This window comes from Sceloporus undulatus, chromosome 3 (assembly GCF_019175285.1).
Source record: "Sceloporus undulatus isolate JIND9_A2432 ecotype Alabama chromosome 3, SceUnd_v1.1, whole genome shotgun sequence".
Classification (NCBI taxonomy): Eukaryota; Metazoa; Chordata; class Lepidosauria; order Squamata; family Phrynosomatidae; genus Sceloporus; species Sceloporus undulatus.
This window is the reverse complement of record NC_056524.1, coordinates 27,859,619-27,875,144: the sequence shown is the minus strand read 5'-3', so window position 1 is coordinate 27,875,144 and position 15,526 is coordinate 27,859,619. Positions and strand designations below refer to the sequence as shown.

General features: G+C 38.5%; 2 protein-coding genes across 6 annotated transcripts in view; both read left to right on the top strand.

Moving 5' to 3' along the window:
• CRYL1 (crystallin lambda 1) overlaps positions 1 to 12,849 on the top strand; it is a 48,147-nt gene extending 35,298 nt beyond the window's left edge. For 2 of the 3 annotated variants that reach the window (XM_042456513.1, XM_042456514.1), the window contains 2 exons: positions 1,418 to 1,524; positions 6,535 to 8,062. In XM_042456513.1, coding sequence (XP_042312447.1) covers positions 1,418 to 1,524; positions 6,535 to 6,663 — 236 coding nt within the window. In that variant the 3' untranslated portion in view covers positions 6,664 to 8,062. Of the gene's footprint in view, positions 1 to 1,417; positions 1,525 to 6,534; positions 8,063 to 11,096; positions 11,238 to 12,235 lie in introns of those variants that run through there. The other variant, XR_006102769.1, reaches the window with a different exon arrangement.
• LOC121924942 (gap junction beta-6 protein-like) overlaps positions 11,151 to 15,526 on the top strand; it is a 72,164-nt gene continuing 67,788 nt past the window's right edge. Inside the window, exons 1-4 of one of the 3 annotated variants that reach the window (XM_042456517.1) lie at positions 11,151 to 11,237; positions 12,236 to 12,282; positions 13,165 to 13,222; positions 14,173 to 14,461. Coding sequence is in view for 2 of the 3 variants with exons in the window: in XM_042456516.1 (XP_042312450.1) it covers positions 13,218 to 13,222 (5 nt within the window). In the remaining variant the exon portion in view is untranslated. The remainder of the gene's footprint in view (positions 11,238 to 12,235; positions 12,283 to 13,164; positions 13,223 to 14,172; positions 14,462 to 15,526) is intronic. The other 2 variants (XM_042456516.1, XM_042456515.1) reach the window with 2 other exon arrangements.

Genomic DNA, 15,526 nt, shown 5'->3' with positions numbered 1-15,526 from the left:
GCGGCTTTTCCCCATTAGCGCCTATGGCTTTTTCGCCTTACGAAGTATTCCGGGTTACGAAAGCGGCGGCGGAACGAATTAATTTCGTAACCCGGGGTACCCCTGTAGTTAATGTGCTTCCTCTGTTCCTTTTTCATAGCCTATATAACATCCTGCCACATGATATGTTCTACTTTCAAACAATTGTAGATTTTTTTGAAGGCAGTGTAGTAATTTATTAAAGCATTAACTTTTTGATGATTATATCAGGAAGACGGTGTGTAAACCCAAGGATCGATCCCAGTCTTAACAGATTGTGTTTCAGGAAGACCCACTCAGAAAGGCCATATGTTGAATTTCCTCAGGCCCAAACAATTGGATGCTCTACAACCGCTCCTAAATGGATGCCTTCCAGATGTGTGAGACTAGTGTTTCCACTCTACCCCCAGTACTTAGGAGTGGTATGACTTGTAGTTCAACATATCTGGAAGGAGCCAGGTTGGAGAAGATTGGTCCATTTTCTGTTGTTTACTTCATTCTGTAGTGTGCAACATATTAATGAATTGTGATACCACGGAAGAATAACTGAATTGAGAATATGAATAAGTACCTAAGAGCCATAAACGCGAGAACTGAAAGGGAAGGATTTTCTCCAGGACAGATATTTGTTCTATGGAATTATTGGATTAAAAAAAGGAATGAAAATTGAGAGATCATACCATCCAATTAACTTTTCTTTTTAAAGACAAATGTTATATTCTTTTTGCTTACGTCACCAAAATACCAAAACAGACAAGTTGGAAATGAGTTGAAAATTACTTTTAATGCTGAACATCCATTCCACCTTTGTCAGTTATTGCTAATTTATCTGTCATGTGTTAATAGAGCATTTTCCTGTTTTTCGTATGCTTTTCAATTTTTTCTCTCATACCTATTACTAACATTTCATCCAGATTGCTATCATGTGTTCCAAATGGGAGCAAACATCACCCATTGGTTCCTTAGTCTTTACTATTTTAAACACTTAATATTGATTTTATTACTGTTGTTCAAGAGGATTTAGTATGTGTTTATGTAGTTTATATTTATTTGGTTCATTTAGAGTATTTCTGTGACACTTTGTTAGGAGCAAACTTTCTAAAGCAGAAGGTTGTTATGTCCCAGTTGTTTGACAGTTTAGGATATATCTGCTGCCTTTCTAGACCAATACACCTTGAGACCAGGTGTTTGGAAAACTTAACTTGCCTTACTCTGGGGTTCCCAGGGAAAGAGTTTGGAACACTCTCAGTACAGAAAAACATGTTAGAACAAGTATTAGATTTTAGATATCTATATGGTGTCTTCTAAGTTTTGAAATTTGATGAATTTTGTGTTTCTTCATATATGAATGAATTTCTGTTTGGAAAACACTAACAAGAAATATCCAATTCTATTTCAGGAATGCTGAACTATTGCGACAGATACCGTGAAGGTATGATACGTGTCTTGAAAAGTTTTGGGCCAATACCAGATTTTTCAGGGGAGATAGAACAAAAGATCAATCAGGTACAGTATGTATGCACATAGGCATCCAATAACATCTAACAAAATAGAGACAACATATCACCTGCTTTTAAAATTCTGTTTTAGATATGCAGCCTTATCTGTTTTTGGTATGAGAGTTTTTACAGCATTTATTTGAGCAATAAATTCTAATTTAACTGAAAGGGTACTGAGATTAATGCAGCATATAGAATGTATTAAATATACCAATATTTACCTGTCATGGGGTCATATACTAGTACAGTTGCCACATACACACACTAAGGGCAAGGCAATATTAAAATAACTTGATTTTCTAGTAGGAGGAATGTATCACTGTGCATGCCCAAAGGGCATCGTGCTTTGTTTGGGGTTCAGGCCATATATATGTATATGTTCTAACTGAATTGGAATTCTGAACTTTGCTATATTTTGGTCACCTCAGTTACAGGCCTGTATCCCAATGACAGACCTGTATCATTTTAAAAGTTTTTTAAAGATTTATTACCAGAGTTACAACCAGCAGTTTTCTGAATCTCATTATACTGTACTCTGATTCCATCCCCCAAACTAGATAAATTAATAATAATAAAAATAATAATAAAATAAAGTTTTTATTTATATCCCGCACCTTCCTTCGATCAGGGCGGCTATTGTTATTAAATTGTTATTAAATATCTGTGTCTTCATACTGAATTCTTGGAATGTACAGTACAGTACATTTTTGTGGACTCCAGGGCAAAAAGGGATTGGTCCAAAATCTTCCCAGTGCACTCTTGTGAGTGTGGAGGGCATTTCCACTATGTTTGGAGGGGGCCTGGGGTAAAAAAAGAATTGTTTTTTGCCTGAAATTTCCTCTACGGTGCACGTGATGCATTTCCACTACATTTTACACCACTTGAACCGATTTAGGCTCAGGAGAGACCTTTTTTAAAACGGGAAGTGAACATGAAATGATTTATGCTCACTCTAAAAAAACACCTCTTCTGCGCCTAAAATTACCCAGGTAGTAATAATAATAATAATAATAATAATAATAATAATAATAATAAAATTTTATTTGTGTTTCCCCGCCTCTCCCAATGGATCGAAGCGGGGTTACAGACTACTAAAATCGAAAATACATACAACAATCTTATAAAACAAACATGGCCCAAAAACATGGTAAAAATGTCAATCTAGAGGGCTTTCGCAGGCATAATATTTGATTTTGGTTTGTGATAGGAGGTGCAGCCCTCCAAAGTCTTCTGGGGGTTAACACAGCCCCCTAGCCTTCCACAGTTGCACAACTTTACCATACTGAATCTGTGCTTCTGAAGAAATGGATTGAAATGTACAAATGCTCCTGCTAAAATACATCAGTTAGTGGCAAAACAGACTGCAGCTTGACGCCGCCCTTGAGAAAGCCAGATTGAGGCCATGACAGCCACCCAACCCGCTTTTTTGCTGGTCCAAAAAGAAGTGGCAAAACGCCGCTCCTTTTTGCAACAGCTAAAAGCTGGCTTTTCCTGCCCCGCTGCAGCTTTGAGGCACTCTGGTGGCATGCGGCATCTAAATGACATGCCACTGGAGTGCCCAGAAGACAGCTGCCATGGAGGTAGCTGGGCGGCATGAAGCCGGCTTCCAGGCATCATAGGGCATACGTCGTGCATATGCCATGCCCCCAAGCCAGCTGGAAGCCAGCTTTTCATGCTTGTCTGTACCCGCCCTTAGTCTCAAAAGTGTTGCTGGAATCATTTTTCCACCACAACCTTTTTTCTTTTCATGATGAAACAGACTAACAGTTATCTCTTTGGAAATGGATACATCATTGTAATTTTGTATATTTGGCCAAAATGCTTATATCCTATGAACTTGAACTTATTTATCAGTGATTATTTCAAAATAGCTCATTCTTTCCACTCCAGGAGAACTTCACCTTTCTGTTCCCTAGATGTTTAATCTTCTGATAACAGCCTGTCTTATTGTTCTTATCTCACTGGCACCAATGTCTCTTTACTTTCAAGGTCCAATGTTGTCTCTATACATTACAAAAGCAATGGCTTAATCCCTTAGTGGTACATTATTCTGTGATTTACTAACTACTCCCATAAAATGACAGCTAATCAGAGTCTGCTTTCTAAGTCTACAAGGAGATAAAAAAACAGGTCAATACTCTGGCTAAAAGAACAAGACTTTTAGCCAGCTAATACGCCATTTTGTGGTCATTCCCACTACAAAAAGTTCCAAATCCTGATTAGAGTTATATGCCCTTAGTTTCCACTGGAAATCGATTCTGATCCTAATTTGATCGATTCCAGTGGAAAAAAAGTGGAGCAAATCCAAAAACCCTGGGGGGTTTTTTGGTAGCAGTTATTTTGAGGAGTTGTTGTTGTTGTTGTTTTGCAAAGAATCAGTTCTGACATGATTCCCAACAGTGGGAATGCCAGATCAGAAATGATTCTTTTTCTGAGTGGGGGACAAATAGCGGAGGGATGTGTACAATCCCTCTCCAGAGATGTCACACACACACACCCAGTGCTATCTTTTGGGGCATTTTTTTAAAATTAAATTAAATTAATCACAAAATTGATAGATTGGCAATGCAACTACAGTGGACCCTTGTTATATGCTGGGGTTTGGTTCCAGGATCACCCGTGGATAACAAAATCCTTGGATGCTGAAGTCCCATTAAATATAATGAAATTGCAAAATGATGTCCCTTATAAGAATTGGAAAATCAAGGTTTGAAATTTGAAATTTATACTTTTTTGGAACATTTTCAAACCGTGGATGCTTGAATCTGTGTATAAAAAAATCTGTGTGTAAGAACTGTACTTGCAAGGGCTGAACCATTCAACCGACTTTGTGATTAATTTTGTTTTAAAGAAAAACGTGTTCCCCTGACAGTCTTCCTGGCTGGACCCCAGGCTTCCCTTTGTCCTCTTCTCTGCTCCCCACCGACAATCTCCCTGGCTGGACCCCAGGCTTCCCTTCATTGTCCTTCTCCCCCTCTTCTCCGCTTCCCCCGACAGTCTCCCAGGCCGGACCCCAAGCTTCTTGGGATGTGTCCTGGGAAAGGAGGATGTGCCTGGTCAACCTGGGAAAAGGTTGTGGACCCTTGTCTTCTTCCCCTGAAACTGAGAGCATGACTTGCCCAAGACCACCCAGTGGGTTTCCATAGCTCAGTGGAGAGTTGAACTCCTCCAACCATTCCACCAGGCTGTCTTTTGCTCTGTCCTCTTCCTCCTCCTCCACCCTTCCTTCCTCCCCACAGTCGGGCTGCTGTGATGTCATGATGATTGACATGATTAGCGGCCCAAATGGGGACTAGAATTGTGTCAAAAAAACCACCGTTTCACAGCAGGATTAAAAAGCTCCCTTTTATAGTGGGAACTGGGGGTCTTTCGGAAACGATTCCTGACACAGGGCGGAGCCGGATCGGGAGTTGGATGAAACAGTAAGTGGGAATGGGCCCACTGTAGGTTATTAGGGAATGCTACTATTCCAGACCAATTTCAGGAATAGAAGAAAATTACCCGGGCCTATATCCCTCTATGTAATTTATGTCCAAAACACACTGCAGAAATAATTCAGTTTGAGACCTCTTAAACTGCCTTGGCTCAACACTAGGGAATTCTGGGAACTGCAGTTTTGTGAGACATTTAACCTTCCCTCTCAGAGAGCTTTGGTGCCACAATAAATTAAAATTCTCAAGATTCCCTAGCACTAAGCCAGGGGATTTAAAGCGATCTCAAACTGGATGATTTCTGCAGTGTGTTTCAACCTTACAAATTACTACAAAAAATGAAAGATATCTCTTAGTTCTAGTCCTGGACTCTCAGTTATAGTCCTGGTTGTATTCCATCTAACTTTTAAAAATCTCCTAGAATTTGGTGTAAATATATACAACTTTTTCTACTACATTCCACACACGCACACGCATACACTCTAGCTCTCATCCATGGCCAGTACAGTACTAAGATATCCAGTTTCCATTTAATAGAGACAAGGTAGACCTTCTGTAAAGGATACTTTCATGTAAAGAAATCTTTAACAACAGCAACAAATTAATACATACAGTAATTGGATTACACAGTTAACTTTAGAAGTCCACAGAAGATGCAAGTGTCATTGGAAATGTTGTGTTGTTGACTAGCTGATGTCACAGGTGCTGACCAGCGTAACATGTCTGTAATGCACAGAATCATATTTCACAGTAACAACAAATATGTTAACTAGAAAAGAATGACATCTTTCCAATGATAACCTTTTAAAGGTTGAGTGTGGGGGGCAAATTCAGTGACTTCATAAATGCAGACATAAGGGGATGGAGAATCCCTGTATTTCACATCCCTTGAGCTATAACCTGGTTGTATACAAAGGCCCTTTGCCATCTCCTCTTTTTGTCTTGCTTGCTTTAGCTGCAGTAAATACTTGCATGTTCAAACATAAACGTTTTAAGCTTTTGAGTGAGCAAATTAAAAAAAAAATCCCTCTGAGTGTTCCTTAGGTTTCTTCATGTTTAACTTTTTACATAAGTGGCTGGGACCTGCACTGGAATATTAAAACATCAAGGGGAATGCAGGGAAGGGGGAAAAGAAAATGATTGATTAATGTCACAAAGCCCAGTCACTCCTTATAACAGGAAATTCAGTGGTGAAAGCCACTAGGATTGTAGCCAAATCCATGACCACAGATAAATGTTAGAGACATATTAGGATTCTTGGCAGAACCTGAAGTTTTGAAAAGAACAAAAAATATTTAAAATTTAACAAAACAAAACAACCCCTCCCCCCAAAAAACCCCGAAGGCACAAAAACCCCCAATGATAACTAAACTTTCTAAGAAGCCACAAAATGTAAAATGACAATTGGAAGCATGAAATATGTAGACGAGAGCAGAAGTTGAAATATGCTGCATAGCAGGAAAGGCTGCATGAAATCCTGGAAAAAGGATGCAACTTTTAGGAAGGAGGATACATTGCAAGATTTATGTTGCAAGTACCACTTGTAGTTTTTAATTTTGTAACTTACTGTTTTCTCTTCATTTCAGGCAATGTGCAAAGAAACACCAGCTGACCCAGAGCATTTAAATGCCAGGAGACGCTGGCGAGATGAGTATCTTGGGCGCTTGGCCAAACTGAAAAAGGAAATAAAGTCTGATGGCATGAATCATCTTTAGGTCATACATAGGCCAGTCACCATCAGAGTGTTGTTCAAATGGGTACATCCTTTCCAGAGGCAAATGTTAAATCATGGAAGACATGATTGCAAATGGAAGAAGCCAGTTAATCTGCACATCTATAGTCAATTTATTAAGGATCAGGGTTTTGAAAATCTGAGTATCATCAGAAACTAGTTATAACTGAAGGCTAAAACTTTGTGAGGCACTTGAATGCCCATACTGCATTTTTGAGACTGAAAGCCACGATGTCATGCCGTTTTACAAAAAGACAGATCTAATTTTGTTTAGAGATAACCAACAGCTATATGAAGATTGGCACAAGATTTCTATTGAATTTTAAAACCAGATTTTTGATTTTCATAAATAAAGTGTTCTCATTGCTAGCCACCATGATATAAGATTTTTAAAGCTTATGTGAAGAAACAGATTATGTGAAGAAATAGTTTTAACTTGGGCTGACTAGTGACTGTCTTTTTGGTAGTAAGGATGCTGCAGTCTAGGAGGCAACTCTCAGTGGTAATCTTTGTAGACCTCACACAGGGGAATGAATACTCTCTGGTGCTATTACAAAGCTGGGGAGTACAGTAAACACTTCAGTGGTCTTCTTGCTGTGTTATATTTATGCAACATGGGGAATTATTCTGAATTTTCCTTCATGTCTTAACCAATCTTCCAAAGGAGGTTTAAAGACTATAGACCATGTAGAAAGTTCAGCTCCACCTCTCTCCCGCATTTGAAGTATCTTTATCAAGGACATGAATTTCTCTTCTCAGATGCTCAAATTATGGAATTCCTTCTGCTGGAAGTCTGTAAATCAGTGGAGACAGTACTATTTAGATGGACCTTCAGCTTGAATTCATTATCTGATATAACTGGCAGTGCATTTCATGCTGCCCTCTTTATTATGACTTTTTAAAAATAAAAAAAATAACAGAATTGTTTTTATTAATGATTGCATAGTGCTTTGGAACTTTTCACCCGCAAAGGAACATACACCTTTTAAAAATCAAGAAATAACAGAAGGACTCCTGTGTTGCAGTGTTGCAGTCACAAGCATGCAGTGTAACTGCTTTGTTGGTAGGCACTAAAGATACTAATTCATTGCTTCCATTATAAAAGTAAAATCTATATGGAATTTAAAAGCAAATTAGCAAAAATAATTGAAGAAGAATGTTTGTTTCTTGTTTTAAATTCCATCAGGGTGGACTTACAGTAGTTTTTAAAAAAATAATTGCCATAACATTAAGTTTTGCTTAATATAGCTGCCACATATTAAAAATTAATTTGTTCCGATTTCTGTATTTGCTTGTGTTCTGAAATTATAAACATTCTCTTATTTTGCTAAATACTTGCATGTCTGCTTTGCTTGTCAATAAACATATGCAGTGCAATAAAATATCCAGAATGTTTTAGTATTATTTTGATGCCACCCATTGAATCCATAGGATTTATCTATATGTTGACTCGCAACATAATGATTGAATGAATCTATTCTAGTTGAGACTAACCAACAGGATCCTAGCCATGGTTTTGATAAGCAAGATTTTTGATGCTTAGTATGCAGTTAATATCTCAGTCACATTGGACCCCTTTAGAAAATCTAGTTCCTTACTCATTTCATTGTGTAGCTATTATAAAAAGAAAAAGGTGATAATCTAATACAACAATGGATGCAAGCTGCAGTAAAAGAGATTCACCTCAACTTTAGGAGGAACGTCTTGACAGTAAGGGCTGTTTGACAGTGGAACACATTCCCTCGGTCAGTGGTGGAGTCTCCCTCCTTGGAAGTCTTTAAACAGAGGCTGGACGGCCATCTGTTGGCTGGCCTTTGATTGTGAGTTCCTGCATGGCAGAAGAGATTGGACTGGATGGCCCTTGTGGTCTCTTCCAACTCTGATTCTAACTGAAAAGTACTGCACGGGCCATCTAGTGCAACCCACTGATTTGCAGGAATATACAACTAAAGCACTGAAAGATGGTCATGGAATGTCTATTTACAAAGCTCCAAAGAAAGGGAATCCATCACCATTTGAGGCAGTCTATTCCATTCTTGAACAGCTCATACTGTGAAGAGCATTTTTAAAAAATGTTTATGTGAAATTTCTTGTAAACTTATGTTCTAGTCTCTGGAGCAGCAGAAAACAAGCTCCATGTTTTACATGACATACCTTCAGATATTTAAAGATGGCTATGATGTCATCTGTCATTTTTCTCTTCTCCGAGTTACACTTACCCAGCTCCCCATCCTTCAGCTTGTCAATATCTTTTTAAAATGGTGGTGCCCAGAACTGGACGCAGTGTTCCAGGTGCGGTCTGACCAAAGCAGAACAGAGTGACACTATTGCTTTCCTTGGTTTGAACACTATACCCCTGTTGATTCAGTTTAGTACTGCATTGGCCTTTTTGATTTCCACATCAACAGGATTATTGTGTCCCAATGGAACCAGTGGATTCAAATTACAAGAGGATTCAACCTAAACGAGTGGCTTGACAATGGAATACATTGCCTCAGAGGGTGGTGGATTCTCCATCTTTGAGGTCTTCAGAGGCTGGGTGGGCATCATTTAGGATTGCTTTAGGATTGCATGGCAGGGTGTTAGACTGGATGACTCATATGGCCCCTTCTATCTCCAAGAGTCAATGATTCTATCACACTTTTGACTCAAATTTAACACCAAGTTTAAAATCCATCACTATTTTCAAGTCACCCATCCAGTGGCTGGAATTCAGGTAGGGACATCCTTACACATGAGGATGTAGTTTTTCATGATCGTGGGGGTTGGCATTCCTGTCTCCTTCACACAGTGCACAAAGCCTCCCCCCCAACTTACTTTATAGCCCCAAAACTAGTTCATACATGCCTTCCGTGCTTCAACATAAATAACAGGATCTGAGAAGCATCTGGAAAGCCCTCCACAGCTGGATGCACAATGATTACAGAAGCTCTGAGACCTCCAGAGGAGCCCCGCAGATCTCAGTACTGATGTCATTGTGTGTCTGGCTATAGGGTGTGTGTGTGTATATATATATATATATATATATATATATATATATATCCACATCCACAGTACTTCCCATCAAAAGAGAGAGAGAGAGAATTAGTTTGGCTCTTAGTAATCACAACTTTTTAATATGTACAGACTGCTTGCTTCATAATCTGTTTTAGAATCTTACTTTGTGTTGACATCAAGTTCATTAGCTTGTACTTTCCAGGTATTGGCATCAAACTGACTTAATATTTTGAATAAATATGATCTCTAATCTTGCAAAAGTATGGTAAATGAAAATGTAGAAAAATTGCAGGCTTGGAAGCTGGTGATCAAAGTAAACAGACATCTTGGGTTAGAACAGAATAGAAAACCTAAGCAAGAATGTCTTAGAACTCTGTGAGAAAACAGTGGAAACCAATACCAGGATACATTTCTGCTGACTGACAGCCGAAACTACATGGTAGAATAGAATGGTTTTGCACTCCTGCATGAAGAATATACTTAGTTTAAAGCAGATGTTTAGCAAAGTAAAGGTTATATCTGTACATCCAGTATTGCTTGCTAGATGCCACTGCTCAGTCAGCATATTCTTAGCTAGTCTTAGGATGCTACAATCAGCTATTTATCCATAGACTTTCTGTACAGTACATAATACTCCATTTCTCTTTGTGGCTCTGGTGTGACAGCCTTAAGTGTACTGATATCATGAGCAGGAGCTAAGAAGCTTCCTCTCAGGTATCAAAGCAATTTCAGAGAAGGAAGAAGAAGGCAGAGAATGAAAAGCCTTGATCTATGGTTTCTTCTTGAAGGATTTTGAGTGTAAAAATGTTCTCTTTCTTGGTTGAAACAGGCCCTCTACATAAGACCGAGAAATAACACACATGGATGTCCAGCTAGATTTCCTCAGAGCATTATAGAGTACTTAATAAAAGAGACAATCCACAGCTGACTTAACTGGGAGACACATTATGACTATCCTAATTAGTAAAAAGTGAAAAGTGTTATGCTGATCTCCCTGCCAAATATGATTTTTCCTATTAATAGGGCAGTGTTTGCCATGTGCAGATTGTCTGGCTGGAAAGTAAAGTTCTTTGCCTTGAGGTATAAATGCCTCATATCTAATTGATTGCTCCCCTGGAAATATTCAATAGACTCATTTGAAGACACGAGATTCCTTTAACAAGGGCATCCTACAAATACAAGTTGTTTTCCAACAAGTTGTCTGCAGCCCCCAGGTTATTCATCTGATCTCAATATTTTGAGGCAAAACATAGCTGCTTTCTCACACCAGAACTTGGGATGCTACTTTTTAAAAGTAATTGGTTTCATCACTTGTTAGAGGCTAGAAAAAATAACTCATAATCATTAACCTTATGGGTTTTTTCTCCACATATTTTACACAACTTGACAAGAATTTTCTAATTTTTACTTTTAAAATAGATTCCCAGTCACGAGTGTGGCACCCTGTCTTTGCTGTCCCAACTTCCATACTTTCTGGGGGGAAAGAAGAAGAGTGAGAGTGACACAATAAAACACGATGCCACATTGCTAATTCTATCATCACACTATGAACTATGGCTGGTAAGGTCTAAGAGCACTCAGTCCACATGAGGAAATGTGGCTAGCTGTCAGCCACATTTCCTGGCTTGAGATTAAGCAATGTGACATCACATTTGGTCACACTGCTCTTCTCCATGTTAGGAAATGCAGTAGTTGTACCAGTTGTAACACTTTGGCAGTCATTACATCTTAAAAGACTGGATGACCCTTATGGTCTCTTCCCCTCTATGAGTCTGTGTTACTCCAAAAGTAAGAAATTACAAAAGTTATGTCAGTTCTTGTAATGTGTTATTTCATGCTCTGTCGCATGTTCACATACATGCAATAAACATACAATTATTCCTTCCAACCTACCTGACAGTTCTCACTTCTAAGCCCTATACCACTTTTGTAGCCTCTCAGTAAGTTTTATGGGCTTCCAATGTTATTTAGGCTTCACATTGTCCTAGGCCCATTCCATGTCCCCCCCACTTGAAAGTTGGTTGTCTCATCTTAGCCTTTTCACAATTCTGGCTATACATACCATCGAGACTACTGAATATGTATATACTGAAGATGGAATATGTATGCACTGAGACCACTAGGATCTTAAGGTCATGCAGCAGGCCCATTGAAATAGTAGTTCAACTTTATGAAATCATTTTGAAGATTACTTTATGGACCTCGGTTACGGAATAGAACAGTTGACAATCAATTCAGTTAATATTTTAGTAGTGAGTAATTATTTGAAGCACCCTGTAAGAGCATCAGTATTAGACAGCTTGTATTGGAGCCAGTGAGATCAACTTGAAAACCTGTTAAATGACATTTAACTCTTCCAACAAGCCAACAAGGCCTCTGCTGGGTTTTCCTATAATCCCTTATGGGTGCAGCATCTGATAGTGGATGATAAGAGCTGCATTCAAAGGGGATTACCATTACTGCCTTGCCCTCCTCTCATGAGACAGAGTCTTGGGTGGAGAAGTGTGAATACTGCTGCTCCATCCCTTTGACAAGAAGACGCTGTTGTCTCTTTTCAGACCCTCCTCCTTGTGGCTGAAGTGCATGAGAGGAGATCATCTATGAGGTAGGACCACCACTCTGAAAGCAAATAAGTTTATATAGTTGTTCACTGAGGGGGAGACAAACCAAACTGATGTATATAATTGAGCAGAATTGTACTGATATGGTTCAAGGTTTAAAAGTAAATTCAGTATCTGTTGATTATTTAAGAAATTTTGTTCACATCTGTAAGTCACCTGTTGTCTTCTGATAATGTAACATTTGACAAATTAAATAGATGAGGTTGCAGCATTGATAAGTATTAGGACTTTCCATTTCATTCATGCTCTTTCACCTTTTAGTTTCTTGTAGAACATGCGGTACACTGGAAGCCCTAAGGTTGTATGCTTTAATGTTAATAACAGGTTTTTCACACCCACTTAATAGTACAAGTACTACTATTTTTATTGGGAATAATGAACATTAAAACTGGTATTTAAGATCTAAAATCCTTTGACCCTTGAATACAGACAATAGATTCCAGAATGTTCAAAATGAAATTTCTCAATTCCTGTTATTGTATCTCTTCTGGCATCACTCTGTTGCAGGTTCCTTTTTCTAAAATAAACACAAACTGCTTAATAAATGCAAATAGAACTGGTGGGCTATCTGTGATATGACTGACATGAATGAGGCTATATTGACAAGAAATAAGTGCATATAGGCATTTAACTATATTTCTATAGGTTTTTAGTTTTAATCTCATAGTGTATAGTTATTGTCATTCCAGTTTGTTGGTAATAAGGATTCGGATGCACTGTGATGGAAAAACAGAAGACGTATTTGGCACAGTCACTATTTCTCACTATCTCCAGTATTTCAGGTAGCCTGGGAGATATAGTGATTTTAAATGAGAACATCACTGAGTATTTGGATTTGCAAGATCATTGTAAATAATTTGTTTCAGAAATACCATCACTGGCAAGCAAATGATTGTCTTCCTGGGGGCTTAACTCAACAATGAAGTAAGACTATGATAATACAGACTATCTTAACTGTCATGATCAATTAATCTTTGTATGAGCATTTGAAATAAAAAATGTATAATTTTTATTCTCCTTTGATGAGGGCAAATGCAGTGCTCTACAGTGGGCCCTCCACATTCACTCGGGTTAGCAGTGCAGGACCCCTGTGAAAGTGAAAAAATTCACAAATAAAAAAGCAAACTTTTTTTAACCTGAGAGAACACCTCTTTAGGAAATCTCTAGGTCCAGCAGAGGTTGACCATAGAATTTCACTGGAGGACCTGCAGAATGCTACTGCTGATAATTTTTAAAATACACCTTTGTCTATGGAAAGCATTTCTTGGGGCGGTTTTCCTTATACTATTTCAAACCCCTACCACATTTGATCAGCAATTAACACTACTGTTTCTCAGTGTCACTAATTCCTATATGTATTACTTTACAATTGTTATATTTATCAGTTTGTTGACTACATTAACAACATTTCTACAGCCACCTTTCAGCCAGTGATTTTAAAGCAGTTTACAACAAAAAACATGTCAAACACAAAAGTAAATATTTAAATAAACTAATGAATCCAAATCAACACCAAAATTAATAGTAAGACAACAGTAAATAAACAGTAGCATAATACAGTGAATATCCAAAGGTTCAATGGAATTACAGTGTTTTGGACCTGTCTGCAGAATGCTAGAAGAGAAAGCGCCAATGTACATCTTACCATTTCAGAGGCCATTTCACAACTCTTTGTGACAACTGAGAATTTAGTAGAGAGGCCTGCTCAGCCTCTAAATAGGTTGAAATCTGAAACAAATCCTATCCAACATGTCTTAGATTTTGGGAGTTTAATGAGGGATACAAATAAAGGCTCACTCCTATCATTAGGCAGAATGAAGAATGAAGCAGTTGCTGAGAAGGAGCACTGACAGTGTCCTTACTACTTTTACCAGGATTCTTGATTGTCCTCCTCTGCTGAAAGACAGAGCTGCCAATGCCACATAAGCTGTCTGAAATTCCTAGATGAATTTCTGATGTAGTGAAGAACATTATCCCATCATCATCTCTGAAGTGCTGTTCATCTGCCGATCTAGCAAGCTTCTGTATGTGGATTGGAGAAGGGCCCTCTTAAGGCTCCCTTATTATACTTACTATACCAGGCTCCTTTATTATACATCTGTTCCAGGCAGCAAAATGTCTTAGGCCAGCCTTGGATATTTTACAACTAATTCTGAATCTCTGGTAATAATCTTTGAATGTTAAAAATCTTTGAATGTTAAATACCTTGGTTCCGGCAGAGTGGAGAAAAGTGAAATTTTGGGTTGCCTTACCAAATCAGCGTACAATTTGTCGTAGACATGGGGAACATGTAGCTCTCCAGGTGTTGCACTCCAACTCTTGTCAGCCCTGAACAAACAAAATGACAAACTTCAGTTAGTAACAGGAGGAGGTTTTCAACTTCTTTGACCCATACCCAAAGGCGAATATGAGGGATAGTGAGCGTGGGATCCTGAGGCTTACCTGAGCTAGCTCCTGCAACAATAAACCACATTTATCATGTTGTCCAAACACAGTCATTGTATCTGCAGGAGAATGAGTAAATAGTTGATGAAGTAAATTTCCACCATTTTTGCAACTTTATGTGAATAATCCCTTCATACCATCATTACTACATAGTTTTGTCATGGGATAGAGCAAGAATGGGCCTGGAGCCCTACCACCACCACCACATTTAACATGAAAAATCCACATTTTAATAACAGAAATGGACATCCAGCCACTTTAATTTTTGTGTCTCTCCCCCCGCCCCCCACTCTCTCATCCAAGTTGACACCACTTTAGATGCCATAGCTCAGTGCTATGGAATTCTGGGAAGTGTATTATTGTGAGGCATTTAGCCTTCTCTGTCAGAGAGCTCTGATGCCACAACAAACTACAAATCTCAGGATTCCATAGCACTGAACCATGGCAGTTAAAGTGGTGTCAAAGTGGATTATTTCTGCAGTGTAAGCTGTAGCTCTCTCTCTCTCTCATCTTGCTAACCCAAGTACTCTAGAAGCTTCCAGGCCCAGAAAATTGGTCCCTGAATTCAAAGAAAATGTCTACCTCTGACCCAGAGCATGACGGATGCCATTCTGATTACCATAATGCTGAAAATGGTACTCTGGTTTCTGTTCAGAACAATAACAACAAAGAGGTACAAGCTACTCTTGATAAATTATGATTTGAGGTTATATGGCATAAAGTTGTCATCAGTATAGTAGAGACACATAATCATGCCTCCCATTTTGTCTTTGCATTCTCAGC